The sequence below is a fragment of the Manduca sexta genome, chromosome 18 (assembly GCF_014839805.1).
Source record: "Manduca sexta isolate Smith_Timp_Sample1 chromosome 18, JHU_Msex_v1.0, whole genome shotgun sequence".
In the NCBI taxonomy this organism is placed as follows: Eukaryota; Metazoa; Arthropoda; class Insecta; order Lepidoptera; family Sphingidae; genus Manduca; species Manduca sexta.
This window is the reverse complement of record NC_051132.1, coordinates 10,622,154-10,639,194: the sequence shown is the minus strand read 5'-3', so window position 1 is coordinate 10,639,194 and position 17,041 is coordinate 10,622,154. Positions and strand designations below refer to the sequence as shown.

Below are 17,041 nucleotides of genomic sequence, written 5' to 3'. Positions count from 1 at the left end.
GATAGCAATCCGTCATGACCGGAAAGGGATCAGGCGCAGGACCAACGGCTTTACGGGGTTTCCGAGACACGGAGGTATCACACCGCCAACTTCCTGACGCCGAGCTCTGACTGAGTAACGTTCTGAGATGGAAAAACCGAGACACAATTATTTTGGCCCGACCCGGGATTTAAACCCAGGACCTCAGCGCAGTAATCGTACTTCTTATATATGCACATTACAACTACGTCACGAAGACAGTGATAATAGCTTTGTATACATAGATAGCAGTTAAAAAGTCAATCATGAGAGTAAAAAAATATTTCGCCAAAATATTATATGAATTAAAAGTTATCCAAATCTTCTGTAAAGTTCGTTATCTACTTAAAAATTTCAAACACTCGTTAAACATTAATATTTCTTATGCCATACTAAAAAACGTATGCGATGTACATATTGCTTAACCATATTTATTTCAAAACTCATCCAGGTGTATAATAAATTGAATATTAATGCACGAATATATTGGCTGCCAGTGTATATTAATAAAAATACTTGCCTGACAAGTCGTACGACCTTAGCCGCAACAATGATGCGAACATGCATCTCTGCTAACAAGAACCAAGGATTTTTACTTATTTCTTTGTATCTATGATTAATACAAAATGACGTTGATGCATTAATTATTCTCATATTGCAAAAACATTAAATATTATTTATATTAGGTTTATCTCACGGCTGTGTGTGCGTAAAAGTATATAATAAATAAATATAATAATATCAGCCCTGTATTATATACTGTCCCAATGCTGGACGGGCCTCCTCTATTACTGAGAGGAATTAGGTCTTAGTCCACCACGCTGACCTAGTGCGGGTTGGTAGACTTAACACACCTTCAAAATTCCTATAGAGAACTTCTTAGGTATGCAGGTTTCCTCACGATGTTTTCCTTCACCTTTAAAGCAAGCGATAATTCACAAAGAATACACACAAAATTTTAGAAAAGTCAGAGGTGCTTTTGTGCTTGAACCTGCGGACATTCGTCTCGGCAGTCCGTTCCACAAACAATAAGGCTATCGCCGCTTCACAATTTCACAAAAATTGGTTCATCCTGATAAAATCAAACAGACTAACAAAAAGGATTTAGGTTCAAGAAAGATGTAAATAGCCGTAAAATGTAAGAAAAAATAAATTAAGTTTATCGTAAATGTAAGTACAATTTAATTTATCTATATAGTCACGTTACATGCTTAGACGGTAAAAGGTGTGAATTCTCTAATAGGTAGAGACTTTCTACTAGAAAAACTACTTTAAGTTGAATTAAAGTGCAGAGATGGCCGGCCCCCTGCCACGTCACGGGAGAAACCGTTGTCGTAATGTTAGCTTAATGAGACATTCATTGCGTAGTTTCTTACACCTTCAAGACTAATTTAGGTCATGATGCCCCATGGGATTGGCATCAGCTGTCGATAAAATACTTACGTATTGAAAAGCATGTATATGTTACCATAAACATGAATACTGTGCGCTGGAAAACGATTTAAGGGGATTAAGGAAACATTTTGCAATATTGAGTACTTGATTTTATTTCAAATAATATTTCATACAAAGATAAATCAACTTAAGTAATGTACCATATTACACGCAAACAAATAAAAATGCTTCTCATTACCAATAGGTACTACGACTCTGATCGATATCTATTTTGGCTTCAGTTTCAAATGAGCTTTAGCATGTAACGTAATTTTTTGATTACGTTACATGGTTGGTTTGACAAGTTTTTTTTGTTTATTTATGGCGGCTCTGGAGGCTTTGCTTGGTTTGACAGGTGATTGCCAACATTGCCACTTAAAAATTAAATAAAATTGAGGAAGTAGGATTTCCTGCACTGGTCACATTCGATAGGGTCAGTGGTCGTTTTGATGTCTCTTAGTGGATTGTCTGAGGGACATCTCTACGTCGATCTATGGACTTTCCCATCCCTACGATGATGATGGACGGCTGTCATAGACACAGGAAGTCACTTTCTTTGTCGGTTCTTGAAGGATAACATCATGGACTAAATAATCCAATTTAATCTTTCACAATTATGGGCAGTATGCCCTAATATTTTGTTAAAATGTAAAGTAAACATTCAAAAGTAATAATTTATCTTGGGATTTTTCCCTTTTAACCTTGCGATGGGCGTCTTATTGATGTTCCCTATTATTTTTCCAAATTTGCCTTAAAAACGTTTAACCTACATTTGCTGCAATTTTCTGCACCACGACCTCTCCGCGAGGACCTGCTTTATGGCACCAGCGGTGAAGAGTGTTCTGTGGTCTTCATTAATTATATTTAGCTAACTTTAGTTATTTCATTACTCTGGTATGTATTTCTGACTTAATTCCAGTGATGATGCAATAATGACCAAAGGTATTTTTATGTTCTAAAATAATTATTTCCTAATTTGTGAACTCCTCGGAAAATATAAAGAACAACTTTAGCTTACTGGTACCTTTCATTTAGACCACCCCCCTGAAGATTAAAAGTTCCAGAATCTTCCTAGCTTATCCAGGTAATTCTTTTGCTTATTGACGCCTGGCGCCCGAACCTTTTTCTTTTCTTTATTTACATTTGTCCTTTTTTTTATTTATATTTATTACAAGCATCGTATCAGAAGCCGTACCAAAGATACCTTTCTACAATCGCTAACACTAAGAGTAATCAAAAAACAATATGGAAATGACATATCGTATCGACAAGGCCAATCTCAGTGAACGTTATCACAGTACACAGGCGATATTATAATACTCAAGTGTGTACACAATACAGGGGCATTCTCTGTCCCTTCAATCTCATAGTCTAATGAGACCCACCTCGGGTTTTGGTCGGTATGCTGGTGTAGGGTATACAGGGGTTAGGGACTCTGTCCAATGCTCACTCGGATGATGCTATATTCCCGAGCGTCGACATTGAGCCGTAAGATTGGTGAAACCAACATAACCATTCCACCCACCCTCCAAGTGCTGGTAGCGATAAAGTGTTTTTTCCCCGCGAAAAAAATATCTAATGAGACGATAATCCGACATGACGGGAGTAATCAGACTCAGGACTAACGGCTTTACATGCTTTCCAAGACATCGCCAACTTTCAGACTCCGAGCTGCGAGTGATAAAAAACCCCGACAATATATTGAATACCTTACATGCCTACCTTTATATTAGTTATGAGGACAATTAACCATTTCTAAAAAGGCATTGTTTGAGTTATAGGTAAGTTAAATTGAATTACAAAGCTTATAAATACATGCACCCAAGTATGGAATAAGTAATGAAGTTCGTTGTATATTTAATCCCAGTCATAAATGAGAAAGTTTGTAAAGATATTGACCAACTGCGGAACATATCTCCTCTAGTTTGGACCATAGAAGTTCTTAAGTACCTTTGTAATTTTTTTTCTTTTGCGTTCACCGTTAAAAGGACTATGATCGATAGAGCATACAATATACATATATTTTTTCATATATAAACAAACATACAAGCAGACGATTGATGCAGCGGCCATTAATCTGTAGATGGGTCACACGCGACCGGCAGCCGGCAGACCATAGCGAGCACCGAACCGACGTAAGCGCACTGGACGGTACGGCATATACGTGGCGAGTTAGACTTGTGTATACTTGTTACAACAAAAGTTTTTTTGTATCGAGTATACACAAACAAAAAACAAAAGTTTTTGAGGTAACAAACATAAAAAAGAAAAAGAAAAAAAAATACATTACAATTAAGAACCTCCTCCCTTTTTTAAGTCGGTTAACAAAACAGGGGCCTTGTTCACGATGCCGCACAATAGTTTGATAGCGCGTAACAAGCACATAACGAATCGCGTCGCGTTTAATAAAAATTGGAATATCATTCCACGCTAATTTCATGAAGATAATGTAACACGACCACGTTACGAGTTAACACAGGCCCCTGGATAGTTGAAATTGATGATCGTAAAATCGACTTCAATAATCGTAAACTTCCAATGCACTTATACTGAATTAACTGTCAAAATATATATCGACGTTCATTTCGAATCGTAAGACTTTAATGTTAAAACTTTGTCATTAAGATACAAAATATATTTACAGACCTTATGTCGTGAAGACCAAAAGGTTATATAAAAGATATAAGTATAAATAAAGGAAAAAGAAAAAACAATATGATACCTACAGCACCGCTTTATAAATTTTATTATTATAATATACTTAGGCATTCTAATAAAACGCCTTTGTCTTTGACTTTTCGGACGACCATCACCTCAGTCCGCCCCATGACCATGAAGACTGCAAAGTCTTCGAAACGTCGAAGAAAATAATAAGATAAACACCGCGAAAAATAAAAAAATGCTGTATTTAAATGTCTAAAATTCGCGTAAACATAAGAAATATTATAGATATTTGTATTTTCATCGATTTATAGCTAGGCACCCTACGCATTACACAACATAACTATGTTAAATATATACCAATAATAAAAATATTTAAACGTAATTTTTCCCTTTAAAAGCAAACAAAAAACCAATGGAGAATCCAGGAAACATTTTATAATGGTCGCTCTCGGATCAGGAATGTCGCACTAAAGGATAAACATTTAAAACATTTCTATTGCACCGCCGATCACTGTGATTTTTAGATTTTATTCAACTCTACCTATATATACTCCAGTCATATGGAGGTAACGTAATTACATTGTGGTACAAGACTTGACTTCTCATGTCTCAGGGTGACAAGCACAGTAGAATACCACGCAGTGATTTATATAAAAAAAAATGCTTTGGCATGGAATCCAAATCTGATATCCTGAAAATTATATCCTTCGATGAAGTTGGTGGACAGAAATATGTATTACAATAATAAAAAACATAAGGCACGAACGGGTTCTTTCCAATTTACACTTTTTGGCAAATGCAGAATTTGTTGACATACTAAAGATATTGCTAATAAAGCAAGATAACAGAGCCTTTTAATTGGTATAAATATTATCCAATTCGACTCGTTCGATATCGTGTTTCCAACAAGCGTGAAAGTATGTTGCGTTGACCCCACTAAGCATAAGGGCATTTGAAAGAAAGATTAAGGAAACTAAAATATACTACCATATACAAGGTAAAATATATCCTTTAAATCTAGTTATAAATAACTAAACAATACGGATAGAGTCGGTGAACAGAAGTGAAGTCACGTCGAGCGTAAACTAATGCTCGAGCAAAAACACTTCCGCGCAAACGAACACGCATCGCGTTTCATCTAAGAATATAAATTTATTTGTTTTTCACTTTTGAAATATTACTTCACTTTTGAATTGCGTGTGCAAAAATGGCGTTGTTTATTACATCTTTACTTATATTAAATAACTATAATCATTAATTTAATGTCTTTAAATTAACAAAGGGTTTAGAAAAAGCAGATGATGTAAGTACTAGACAACTTATTACTAGTGCGTCAGAGAAGTCAACATGAAAAAAGATTTTTGTTATATTTATACAAAGTTGTTCATAAATATAATAAATAAATCTTTACGGCATAAAAAGTATACTTATAAGTTATCGCAAGACTTGATCTACAAATGTTCCAAATTATATCCAAATTCAAAATCTATTAACGATTCTTTCGTTAACTTTAAACATCAAACCTTCACAAGCCATGCCATATAATATGATATTGTATGATTAATAGGGTAAAAATATTAAAATAAACTGGCCAAGTATTTAAATACTTTCATTTGCCCCTCAACCTCCACAAATAATCCGATTATGTTGTATTTAATTAATTGCTTTCAGTAACAGCAATTTATCCACGATATTACAACATTCGGATTAAATTATTATTTCCTTTACCTCTATGGATTATATTATGTGTTATTATTTATTAATAGGGGTAGATAAACATATCTGCGTGACGATATCCACTTTAAACTAGACAATATAATGTAAATAAATTTTGTATATTAAATAATAGGGGTTGCTGGCGGCTTCGTCAGCGTGGAAAACATTTACCTGTACAAAAGTCCCTAAACTACCTCAACGATTTAGCGCCACCAATCCGACCCCAGCGCCATCTATTTAAAAATATAGATTAAAATCCCATTACTTCCTGTAGGAGCAAAATATATGTTTATCCAGAATATGGTCTATCCGTGTGTCAAATTTAATCCAAATCTATTTAACTGTTTTTGCGTTTACTTCTAACAAACATAGAAACATTTTCGCAAACTTCGGCATTTATAATATTAGAAAGATAAGATAAGAAGTAAGATTTGTAAACAGTTTCTAATAGCTGGAAACGGAAGTCATTTGAGTTTGGACTGTAAAATAAAATGAATTTACTTAAACCAAAACAATTATTTACCGATCACTTAATTTACCTTGTAAAAAACGAATCTGGTGTCAAGTTTCCAAAGGATATCTTTAGTAGAGCTCTATCGTAGCTATTGTTAGGAATAATTATATTTCATACCTTTAAAGAGTGCTGCCTTCAAACTCAAGGGGGGAGCTTTGAATTTTCGGACGACTAACACCTTACTGTTGCAAAGTATTCGAAACGTGGAAACAAATATAATATAAATAACCACAGAAAAATCTGAAAAATAATTTTATTTCATAAGATTAGTTTTAGTTTTCATCATGCGGCCACTAAGACGAATCCTCGACGATGCAGTGTTTAAAGACTCTTCTACTAAATCTTTTTAACGTGGAATTAGGTCTTATATCCTATACCATAAACATTTTAAAAAATACAGTTATAGATAACCCTATGACCATGAAGATATGCGATGCGCAATCTCTAGGATCTTCTTCAATTAATATCCTCGTCATATATGGTCATATACCATATGCGGCCCACCATAAATGCGGTTTACGATGCATCGGGGACCGGTCATTGTGAGACGCGCCGCTTACTCTGCCGTTAACTTATTGAGTTATTCAAACGTTTCGATAAATGTTAGTATTCTTTTTAAGATATTTGTTTTGTATTTGCGTAAATATTGGTGGTCGATAGGTTCACGTCTAATACGTACTATTTCACACAAATAATTACCTATTTTTATGTATTTTGTAGATGTGAAATAAAACAAGAGTGATATTTTAAAATGTAGAACAAGTTAAAATCTACTCATTAATAGTTAGCCTTACATAGTATTACTTATAAAAAAAATCGCAAAGTTATGCTTAATTACGTCTTAACTAGTCTATCATCTAATCATCGGCAATGTTTAATTTTGACAGCTATTTAAGCAATGCTTAACCACCTCTTAACGCTAAAATAAGTTTATAAGTAACAGTTTTGGTAATTGGTGGCAAAGCAATTTATTAAAACATAAGACGAGTTCATAAGTTTGCTTTATAATATTCTCAGTTGGATTAGGTTTTGACGTATTCTATAATTACCTCGAACCGCGCATAATGTCCTTTGTCTACATTGTTATAACAATGAATATTTTAACTAATAACACATTACGATTTCCGTCGAATACAATATCCGTTTTATGAATGCATTGTACATCAATTGTTAAATTGTTATTAATAAATATGCTTTGAAGATTTTTACAGTGCAATTTTTTATTTTATTTATATATTTATTTATTTCAAATACAAATTGCAGACTGTCCATCATTTTTGAAGACGTTTAGATTTACAAATTAGAAAAAAAGGTATAATCACTAAAACAATGTGAAATTTTCAAATTGATTCCAAACGATCTTATTCCTTATAAGAATCAAAAGATTCTATAGGATTACAGGTAAAATTTACAGTAGGTAGGTTACAGGAAATTGCAAAAAAACTTTTTCTTAGAATTATTAAAATATGCGACTCTAATGCACGTTTTAACATAACAATTTTTATCCACGCTGCATAAGACATCACAAAAACGCTATAAAATAGCTAACGAGAAACACTACACTACTAGAGAGCCACTTCTACTTTCTCGTTCGATGACAGTACAAAAAAATATTTCCATATTTTAACACGTGTGTTTTTTTTTATTACTTATATAGAACAAATTGACTGCATGTGCGTCTCTAAGACAACAAGAACTAACCCTACAGCAACTAGCCCAGGGCAATGAAGCGAATATATGATTTACCCATACCATGCCTTCACTGACAAATCTTAGCGATAAATCATAAAGGTTAACTGTTCACACGGACCAATGGTTTTTTGGTTAATTAGCCAAATACATTAAGCTTCCTGTCCTCAAGGAAATTTGAATTTAATTTCACACCTAATGATTAGAAACTTACTTTATACTTTAAATTTAATTTCATAGATGAATATGTAACTTCAACTCTTCCTAGTCCGGCGGCCTTTGATGCTCCCGACTTGTAGATGACACAACGGACAATTTTTAGTAGTGTAGTGTTTCTGGTCAATAAGTTACCGGCGTGTGCGCAGACTCTTACTCAATAAAGTCAATGACGCGCCAACGGAAGGTCCTTTACTCATTACCGTGCAACAAATTACAATATCCGCTATAAAAATGAATCAGCGTAAAACTTATTTTCATAGACACAAATAGGTCAGAAGGCATGACACGGTCCGCATCCGCCGCGTCTGCGAAAGCGTCGCGTTCGTGGCCTGGGTACCAATATGGCGTTCTGACGTAATACATAGTGTTGCTCGAGTTTATTACATTTCGTAGAATATTTTGCGGGTTGGATGAATTTTGTTCCTTGGTTTCTTGGCGTTGATCTATCAAAAGAGCTTAAACTATCACTCATAATTAAAATTTTGTTTGATTTTAAAGTTGTCTTATTTCTTTTATTATAATATGCGTATTCAATAAATGATGTATACGTTTTTTACATATTCGTTAAGTTAGCATGCATTAGACTAAGGAAAGTTTATATCAGCAATATATGGTTTATATCAGCTCAATACCATCATTAAACCGCTGAAAAACTACAACTTATAAAAAATGTAGAGCAGGTTATTAATTAATTGACGATAAAATAATTAGCAATTAGAATGTCTGAAATTTCAAAACCTTAAATTATATTTAAGTAATATTTTTAATTTGCTATCATAAACCATTTTGATAGACCTGTGTACTAGAATCAACTTGTCAACATTTTGTTCATCTTGTCCCCAGGTTCCGAGCCCCAGGTGGAATGTACTCCCGAGGTGATGAAAGTGACTGTCCCCATGGACGGTGACAGGAAGGTGTGTTATTTGGACCAGTTAAAAGGTAAGCAGACGAAATACTTCAAAATATAGATCACAATCAATGGATCGTTGTTACCCAAATTACGCGTTAGGTATACAGGGTAATATTGTCATGATGTTACTAAAATGACACCCCATATTTATCTTCTGTATAATAACACTACAATAGCTTACAAGAATAGTAGAGTAAATTAAAAAAGTATAAGTTTCGAACAAAATAAATATCGATAAAAGGAAATTTTTATTTTTCGCACATTAATGCGACTACTATTACTTTATGAGAAGTCGCAGCAGCAACATCACACTTTCAGTCAGAAATACTCTCACGCATACGTCTTATTTACACTTAACTACAAAATGATCAAAAGACCCGCAAAGCAATACTGAGATTTTTGGTGAAAATATTTGTTATTCGTGAATGATTTTTGGCACAATGTGAGCAGATGTAGAGACGAGTATGTAATTTTATTAATTAAATGTCACCCTGTATAAATCACACCAAGATTTCATTGAGACTATAGCGCGATATCCAAGAAAATGTTTTGTAATTACAACCAAGCATAATACCTCTAAATTTATAACTATGATAATACAGGCACAACCGCAAAAATGTATCGTGACTCCTCCTAAATTTGATAACGATAGCAAAAATTATTGAAGCATACACTTACCTACACATGATATTACTTGGCAACATTACAGACTGTAGTGTTGCAACGAAAAATGCGTTCTCGTAATGTCGTTCGCTTATTATGTGAACTGGAAATTAATTAAACATACTTTCACTTCTCATGAGAACAAAGAGACGATTAGGTCATTGCTTTTTACATATTTAATGTATTCGTAGTCAAAATTGCTTTGTAAAGCATTTAAATTAGAGTCTAAATTGGTTTTAAGATTAGTTTTCATGATCCTCGAAGGTAAATGAAAATAGGTCAAAGGAGATAAAGCTAAAAAGTTATGAATAAGATTTGTAGTGAAAAGTATACTACAAGTATTACTCATAAAATATTCGTTATCTACTAAGTTTTAATTAAAATTAATTTTCAGACTACAGTCCATGCTTGCCTGTATTAAGTGGGAAGCTCGCCACATTCGTCCTCGATCTGCAGGACCCCCATAAATGTGGCGTCACCAGAGTCCTTCATAAGATGACTGTAAGTTCATTTATCAACTCTAATCAGAGATATTATGAATAGTGTCTTTAAAAGCTGATTATTAAGCCCTAGAGACTCACCAAAATTTAACCACTCTTTGTCATAAAATGCGTACCGTTGCCGAACTTGGCATACAATTTAGACATAGGTCGCTGGCCCACTATTACTCTGTTAATTTTTAACTTAGAAAAGATAATAATTCATAATTCCTCCTTTATTTATCTTTCGGCATTATTCGAAAAGACTGAAAAAAACATAGAATCAAATATATCATAAAATTTTGTAGTGATGAGTCAGCAATATGTCTCTTTCTATAGATATACTAGCTAACCCGACAGACGTTGTCCCGTCTTAACTATGAATTTGCAACGCGCATTCTGTCAATCGCTGACAGTTATTTCAAACAATTGACAGTTATATTAATATTTTCGTCAAGTTTTCTTAAATTTTCTAATTTTCCGCGCATTTGTTTTTTATTTTTTTCTTTCATAAGTACCTTCTCCTGACAATAACAAACACAACAAAAAAAAATAGTGAAATCGGTCCAGCCGTTCACGCGTGATGACGTGACCAAGGGAATTAGCCATTCATTTATATATATAAATAGATATAATATTTACTGCTAAGTATTTTTCTGCATTATTTCTTGTTTCAGGGCAATCGTACGTTCTACCATAAGGTGGTGATAGAAAACTCCGACGGTAGCCGCGAGACCGTGTCCGCCCGGTGTGCCATCACCGCGAAGATGCGAGCTATCTCCAAGAGGGAAGTCAAACCTTTCCCGCTTGACTTCGATGAACCTGAGTAAGTCATTTTTTATTAAGTGTATTAAATTCGAAGTTTCATTGAAATAAAACCATTTTATATATTTTATCGTGGTGTTTTATATTGTAATTTTCTCCCGACGCCATAAAATGCGTAAAATAGTTTTATTTTAATGTCTAACTTCTCACATTTGCGTAAACGTAAGAAATCTAAGTTTCGTGTTTGTTTTATTAGCATCTCCATTGAAGGATCGACAATTATTGAGCCTTTAGTGTGATTAAGGCTCGTAATTTTAGGAAATCACACGTACAGAAAGTCTAAAGAAACTAATAAAATTCGAGGATTAAAGTTTTCAAATGTTTATTTTGGTGAATAATATTGTTTGTTAAAAATATATTTAATTAAAAATAGCTCTATCTTTGAAGATTATTTTTTTAAATTGGTTTATACTAAAACATAAATATTAAGATAAAGAAAATCGGGCATCCTTTCATTTTTTGAATGCTTAATGATTCGGAAATGATATGTAACTAAGAAATCCCTCGGTAGGAAATCGTTTTTTAACGCTACAGTTCCTATCCAAAGAAAATTTATCGCTAGTTTGTTTCTTATATTTCTACTGATATAAATTCTTAGAGTATACTGAATACACCACCAACCAGCCTTCTAAGATTCAAGTAACGATACAATAAAATCTTTGCTTATTATTCTATGGTCAACTACGACTACGAAATCGCCCTAATGCTTCGGTTGCGTAGTCGTATCGCGTGGGCAGTACACCGCTGTGATCCTGGGTTCAAATCCCGTTTGGCGAAATGTGTGTTTTTTCTGCTCTATCAGCCCGGAGGCTGGAATTTGTGTGCGATATGACGATAATCTCGACCCCTATCATATCATGGGAATACACTGGTGAAAACACGGTGCTGTGATTCCACCTCAGCTTTATGCCAGATGTGTTTTGTGTTTTACAGTGCCCAATTGTTTCATCAAAGATACGATAAGATGTGGGACTGTTTTATTTACTAAATACATCCGGACTACCAAGTTCAATTATGGACAATCATCATCTCAGCCACAGGAAGTCCACTGCTGAACATAGGCCTCCCCCAAGGATCTCCACGTCGACCTGTTGGAAGCGGCCTGCATCCAGCGACTTCCTGCGACCTTAGCCTGGTCGTCCGTCCACCTTGTATTATGGACAATAAATGCAAAATATTTTACATGTTTCAGCGTACTTACCATCACAAGATACGAGGAAGGAAAAGCGCCTGAGCCAATACTCGGGGCGGTGGTCAAACAGAATGGAAAGCAGTAAGTAAAAAAATGCATTTACATAACTTAGAAATCGCGCAGACGCTATTCAACTTGGTAAGAACACAAAATTATTATGAAACCGACAGTTGCTTCAACAATTAGCTACAGTTTAATGTTTTTCAACCATAATTTTATTTTCAACAGTAATAATAATTTTAGGCAATATTTAAATAATAATGAGGTGAATAAAAAACAATTATTGAATTGCCTAATAAAATTTTATATATTTTCGTAGTACCTAGTAGTTATTATTGAAGAGATTATTACTATATAACATTTGATAATATTACAAATTTCTTCCGCTCTATAGAGTGTCAGGCGAGATCTCAGTGAGCCCCGGCACACCTCTCTCCATGGAAATATTCCTTAACAACGAATCGGCGAGTGTCTACGGCCTGTTGGTCAACTACATGCACGTCACTGACACCGAAAAACAACAGGAAACTATCATACTTAACGGGTGAGTGATATAGTCTGACACGTACTGACACCTACTTTAATAAACTAGTAATAGACACACTTACCAGGAAAATAAGGGCAATTTTTTTCTTAATTACAAAATAAACTAATTAAAAAGCTGTAATGTTAAAAGCATGAATAAAAAAATATAGTTTAAATATTCACTAACATATTCCCTAGAAGCGTAGTTAAATGTACCATTTGTACTAATTTAAAATGTTTGTTAGTACATAGGTACACAAATATTTACTTAGATACTCTAGACGGAACGTACGTACGCCCAAAGTACGTAAATTTTTGTTTTTTTTTTAGAGAAATACGGTATAATAATATCAGCCCTGTATTATAATACTTGCCCACTGCTGAGCACGGGCCTCCTCTACTACTGAGAGGGATTAGGCCTTAGTCCACCACGCTGGCCTAGTGCGGATTGGTAGACTTCACACACCATCGAAATTCCTATAGAGAACTTCTCGGATGTGCAGGTTTCCTCACGATGTTTTTCTTCACCGTAAAAGCGAACGATAAATTCACAAAGAATACACACATGATTTTTTAGAAAAGTCAGAGGTGTGTGCCCTTGGGATTTGAACCTGCGGACATTCGTCTTGGCAGACAGTTCCACACCCAACTAGGCTATCGCCGCTTTTTCTACGGTATATTTCTCAAAAAAAAAAAAATTAATTCTAATTATTCAAATATAATTTCTAAGTAATGATCTTTAGCATATCTGAAAATGGCTAAGTACACTATCGTATTGGGAATAGAATGGTATGTCATAATAAAAGGCGCAGAAGTTCAAAAAGCAAAGCATCTCTGACTTCTCGATATTATGTATACTGTTAATTATCGTTTGCCTACCGATGAAGGAAAACATCGTGAGGAAACCAACCTAAGAGTCCTATATTAGAATTTTGGAGGAATTTGAAATCTTCTAACCTCGCTAGGCCAGCGTGGTGGACTAAAGCCTAAACTACTTTCCTGTACTGTGATAAAATAAATAAAATAATATAAACCCTCTCTGTAGACGGAGCCCATGCGTGGGACTGTATATTATAACACAGGATTGATTTTATGTGAAAAAATATAATTTCCAGCTGCTCCGTGGACCCGTACTTGTTCGACAACTTCGTGACCAATGACGGAGACACGCTCACGGCTAAGTTCAGGGCGTTCAAGTTCCCCGACACCACATACGTGCAGTTCAAGGGGACGGTCACCGTCTGCCTGGACAAATGTCAAGGAGTACGTTGCTTATTTATGGATTTTGGTCAAGGATTATAGGATTGTATTGCTATAACATTGTGGACATTAAGTTCCCGATAGGAAATTTTAAGCTTTAAAAAGAGAAGCAAGTTAGATACTAAACCTAATAAGTGACTGTGACTAAAATAAAGATGTACTAAACCAGTGCTAACCGATTATGTCTTTAAAATAAATAATATTTACTGTTAATACTGTAATAAATAGAACTGTAAAAATTAAAAACCTATAATACAGTATCGTATAGACTATAATAATAGTTCTATACAGAATCCATGGTACAACAATTCAACAGCGGGTCACAATCATCAGCAAAGTACTGATTTCTAGATATTTTTAGATTACTCTTTTGGTAATGATTTCTTATGTTTACGCGAATATTAGACATTATAATTAAACTACTTTTCGGATTTTATAGCTGTTTTTTATATTTTAGTTTTCTCCCTATAAATCAAAATAAAACGAAAATATAAAAAAGCCGATAAAAACCGAAAACTAGTTTAATTTTAATTACTCTTTTGATTTCAGGTACAATGTAGTAACGGCGTGGTAGGCTATGGAAGAAAACGAAGAGCCATCCCAGGCAACGCTGAGTCGAACAAACTCTACGAGGTATCACTTACCACCTTCATTAAGGTCGAGAATGTCGATGGCGACTCTAGAGAATCAGGTAATGGGCTTATGGAAATGTATGCGCTAAGAATGTAGCTCTTACCAAAATTAATAAAAAAAACATACCATTTGTAATCTTATGTAGGATGAAAATAAAATACGCTTTTGATTAACGAAGCACACACGATAATAATAAATGCATGAACGGAGTAAGAAATTATTGTACGAGGTATAAATAAATCAATGATCCAAAAAACAAAAAATATTTTGTTATGGTACAATAATTGTCATATTTGAAACACTGTGGCAACAGTAATTGCAGATCACAGATTTTTTATAAAATAAAGTAAGAAGAAAGAAAGAACAATTTATTGTCGCGGTACACGTGGTGAATCCATATTATATATATACATAACAAAAAAAAAATAAAGAAGGAGACCACTAAGTAATTAATTGAGTAAAATGTGAATCAGCTTCTTAAAACTTACTTAAACACATCATAAATATAAAATCTTCATTTCCAGAACACATTCTAGAACTCCTCAAGAACCTGAAGGTAGCAAATCAGGAACTCGGAGACCGTGATGGTACCCCCGCCTCCGTGGCCGAACAGATCTCAGACAACCAGCTCATCGAACATCCTCGAGAGGAAGTCACTGGGGGATCCAGTGCTCTGACATATAGCTGTCTCTTACTAGCAAGTGTCGTGGTAATGCTTCTGTATAAATACTAAAGTAGGAGAAAATTATCTTTCTGTTGTGTAACGATATTCCAGAAACTTCTTTCGCCATAACAAGACAAAGAACAATAATTTACTTTAACTGCCGAAAATTTTCGAACAATTCACTTGACTTGAAATGAAATGATTATTATAGAATACAAAATGAGCTTGCTTTTTTCCAATAAACTTGATAAATTTATTATTTTATATCTTTGCATTAGGGATAGATATGTACTATATCTCTTTGAATTCCTAAATATTTTTCAGAGATAATGTAATTTTCTAAACGTCAGTGATCTTTTTTGCGTAGCTACCGATTAAAGTTTTTTAAATTATTGAGGATTTTCCAACCCATCCGAGCTATTTTGAATATATGACATGCAATGATGAACCAGCTTATATAATATTAAGATATGAAATATTTTCTCGCTATCGTAAATAACTTCCACTGCCTTGTACTAAATAATACGCTTTAATTATTTTCAATTTCGTGTGTTGTATTTAATAATGTTACAATAGCAAAAATATAGCAAAATAAAATAAACACGTCCTGCCAAGTAAAGCCTCTTTAAATACAGCATACGAAATAAAAATACTTAGAAATAAAGTGTAACAGTTAATTTTAACAACCATTTTAGATGTTAATTTAGATTTAAAACGAAGTGATTTAATAATAAAATTAGTTTCTAATATTTTGTAATGCCTAGCGTACATAACTCACTAGTCTTTGAGTAATTTTTCACAATAGATTCTCTATAGTTTAATGCTGAATCGTTTTTGATGAACTCGAACGCAGGATAATACGTAATTTGGCACTATGATTTCCAAATGTAGGCTAAATGTTATGAGAAAAGTAATGAAATGTTGTTTCTGGAAGAAATTTTAATCAGAATATTAAATGTGCCATTGATTTCTTATTTATTCCAACAATAATTGTTATTTCAAAAACTACATCGATGGTTTGAAGTGCTGTAAAAAAAAATCTTTAAAATTGAAGTTACTGCGTTTGAAGGTGGCATAGGCAAACAATGTCTTACTATGGTTTGTAAACACGATACCGATTATAGTTTTAAAAATAATTTATAGAATCTTCACATTTTATGCTTGCGTGTATACTTTTTTCAGAGAGATTTTTAACTTGAAATACGCGTCTCCTAGATTTTTGCAAATTTGATTTTCATGAGATTTCAATTTCTTATCTCGAACTGATAAAAAATGGCACATTAAAAGACTTAGATAAATATATTATTCTCAATACTAGCCTTTAAGTTTTCGTAAGGTAAAATTATCCTGCCATTCAATACTTTTCTTCTCTTACTTTAACGGTGCTTGTATTTTGGTAATTTGTGGTTATATTAACCAAAAATAATAATCAAGGGATCCCTTTTTGGTGCTCTACATTCGAAATGTCGGAAATTTCAAAACTCAGTGTAATAGAAAATGTTAATTTTAACATACTTATAAAGCATTATTAAGGGGATCCTTTAATATGTGTTAGTAAACTTAACTGTGAAGAAGATAGAATAAAATTGACTTTCAAAATTAGGTTTTGTTTTATTGACCTCCGAAAATCAAACAA

The 17,041-nt window shown here is 33.7% G+C and overlaps 1 protein-coding gene across 1 annotated transcript in view; it reads left to right on the top strand.

Annotated features, from left to right (window-relative positions):
- LOC115456444 overlaps nt 1–17,007 on the top strand; it is a 69,169-nt gene extending 52,162 nt beyond the window's left edge. The window contains exons 3-10 of the mRNA XM_030185525.2: nt 9,098–9,193; nt 10,222–10,328; nt 10,984–11,132; nt 12,324–12,404; nt 12,718–12,867; nt 13,964–14,111; nt 14,658–14,799; nt 15,266–17,007. Of these exons, the coding sequence (XP_030041385.1) occupies nt 9,098–9,193; nt 10,222–10,328; nt 10,984–11,132; nt 12,324–12,404; nt 12,718–12,867; nt 13,964–14,111; nt 14,658–14,799; nt 15,266–15,474 (1,082 nt within the window). The 3' untranslated portion in view covers nt 15,475–17,007. The remainder of the gene's footprint in view (nt 1–9,097; nt 9,194–10,221; nt 10,329–10,983; nt 11,133–12,323; nt 12,405–12,717; nt 12,868–13,963; nt 14,112–14,657; nt 14,800–15,265) is intronic.
- Nucleotides 17,008–17,041: the final 34 nt, after the last annotated feature.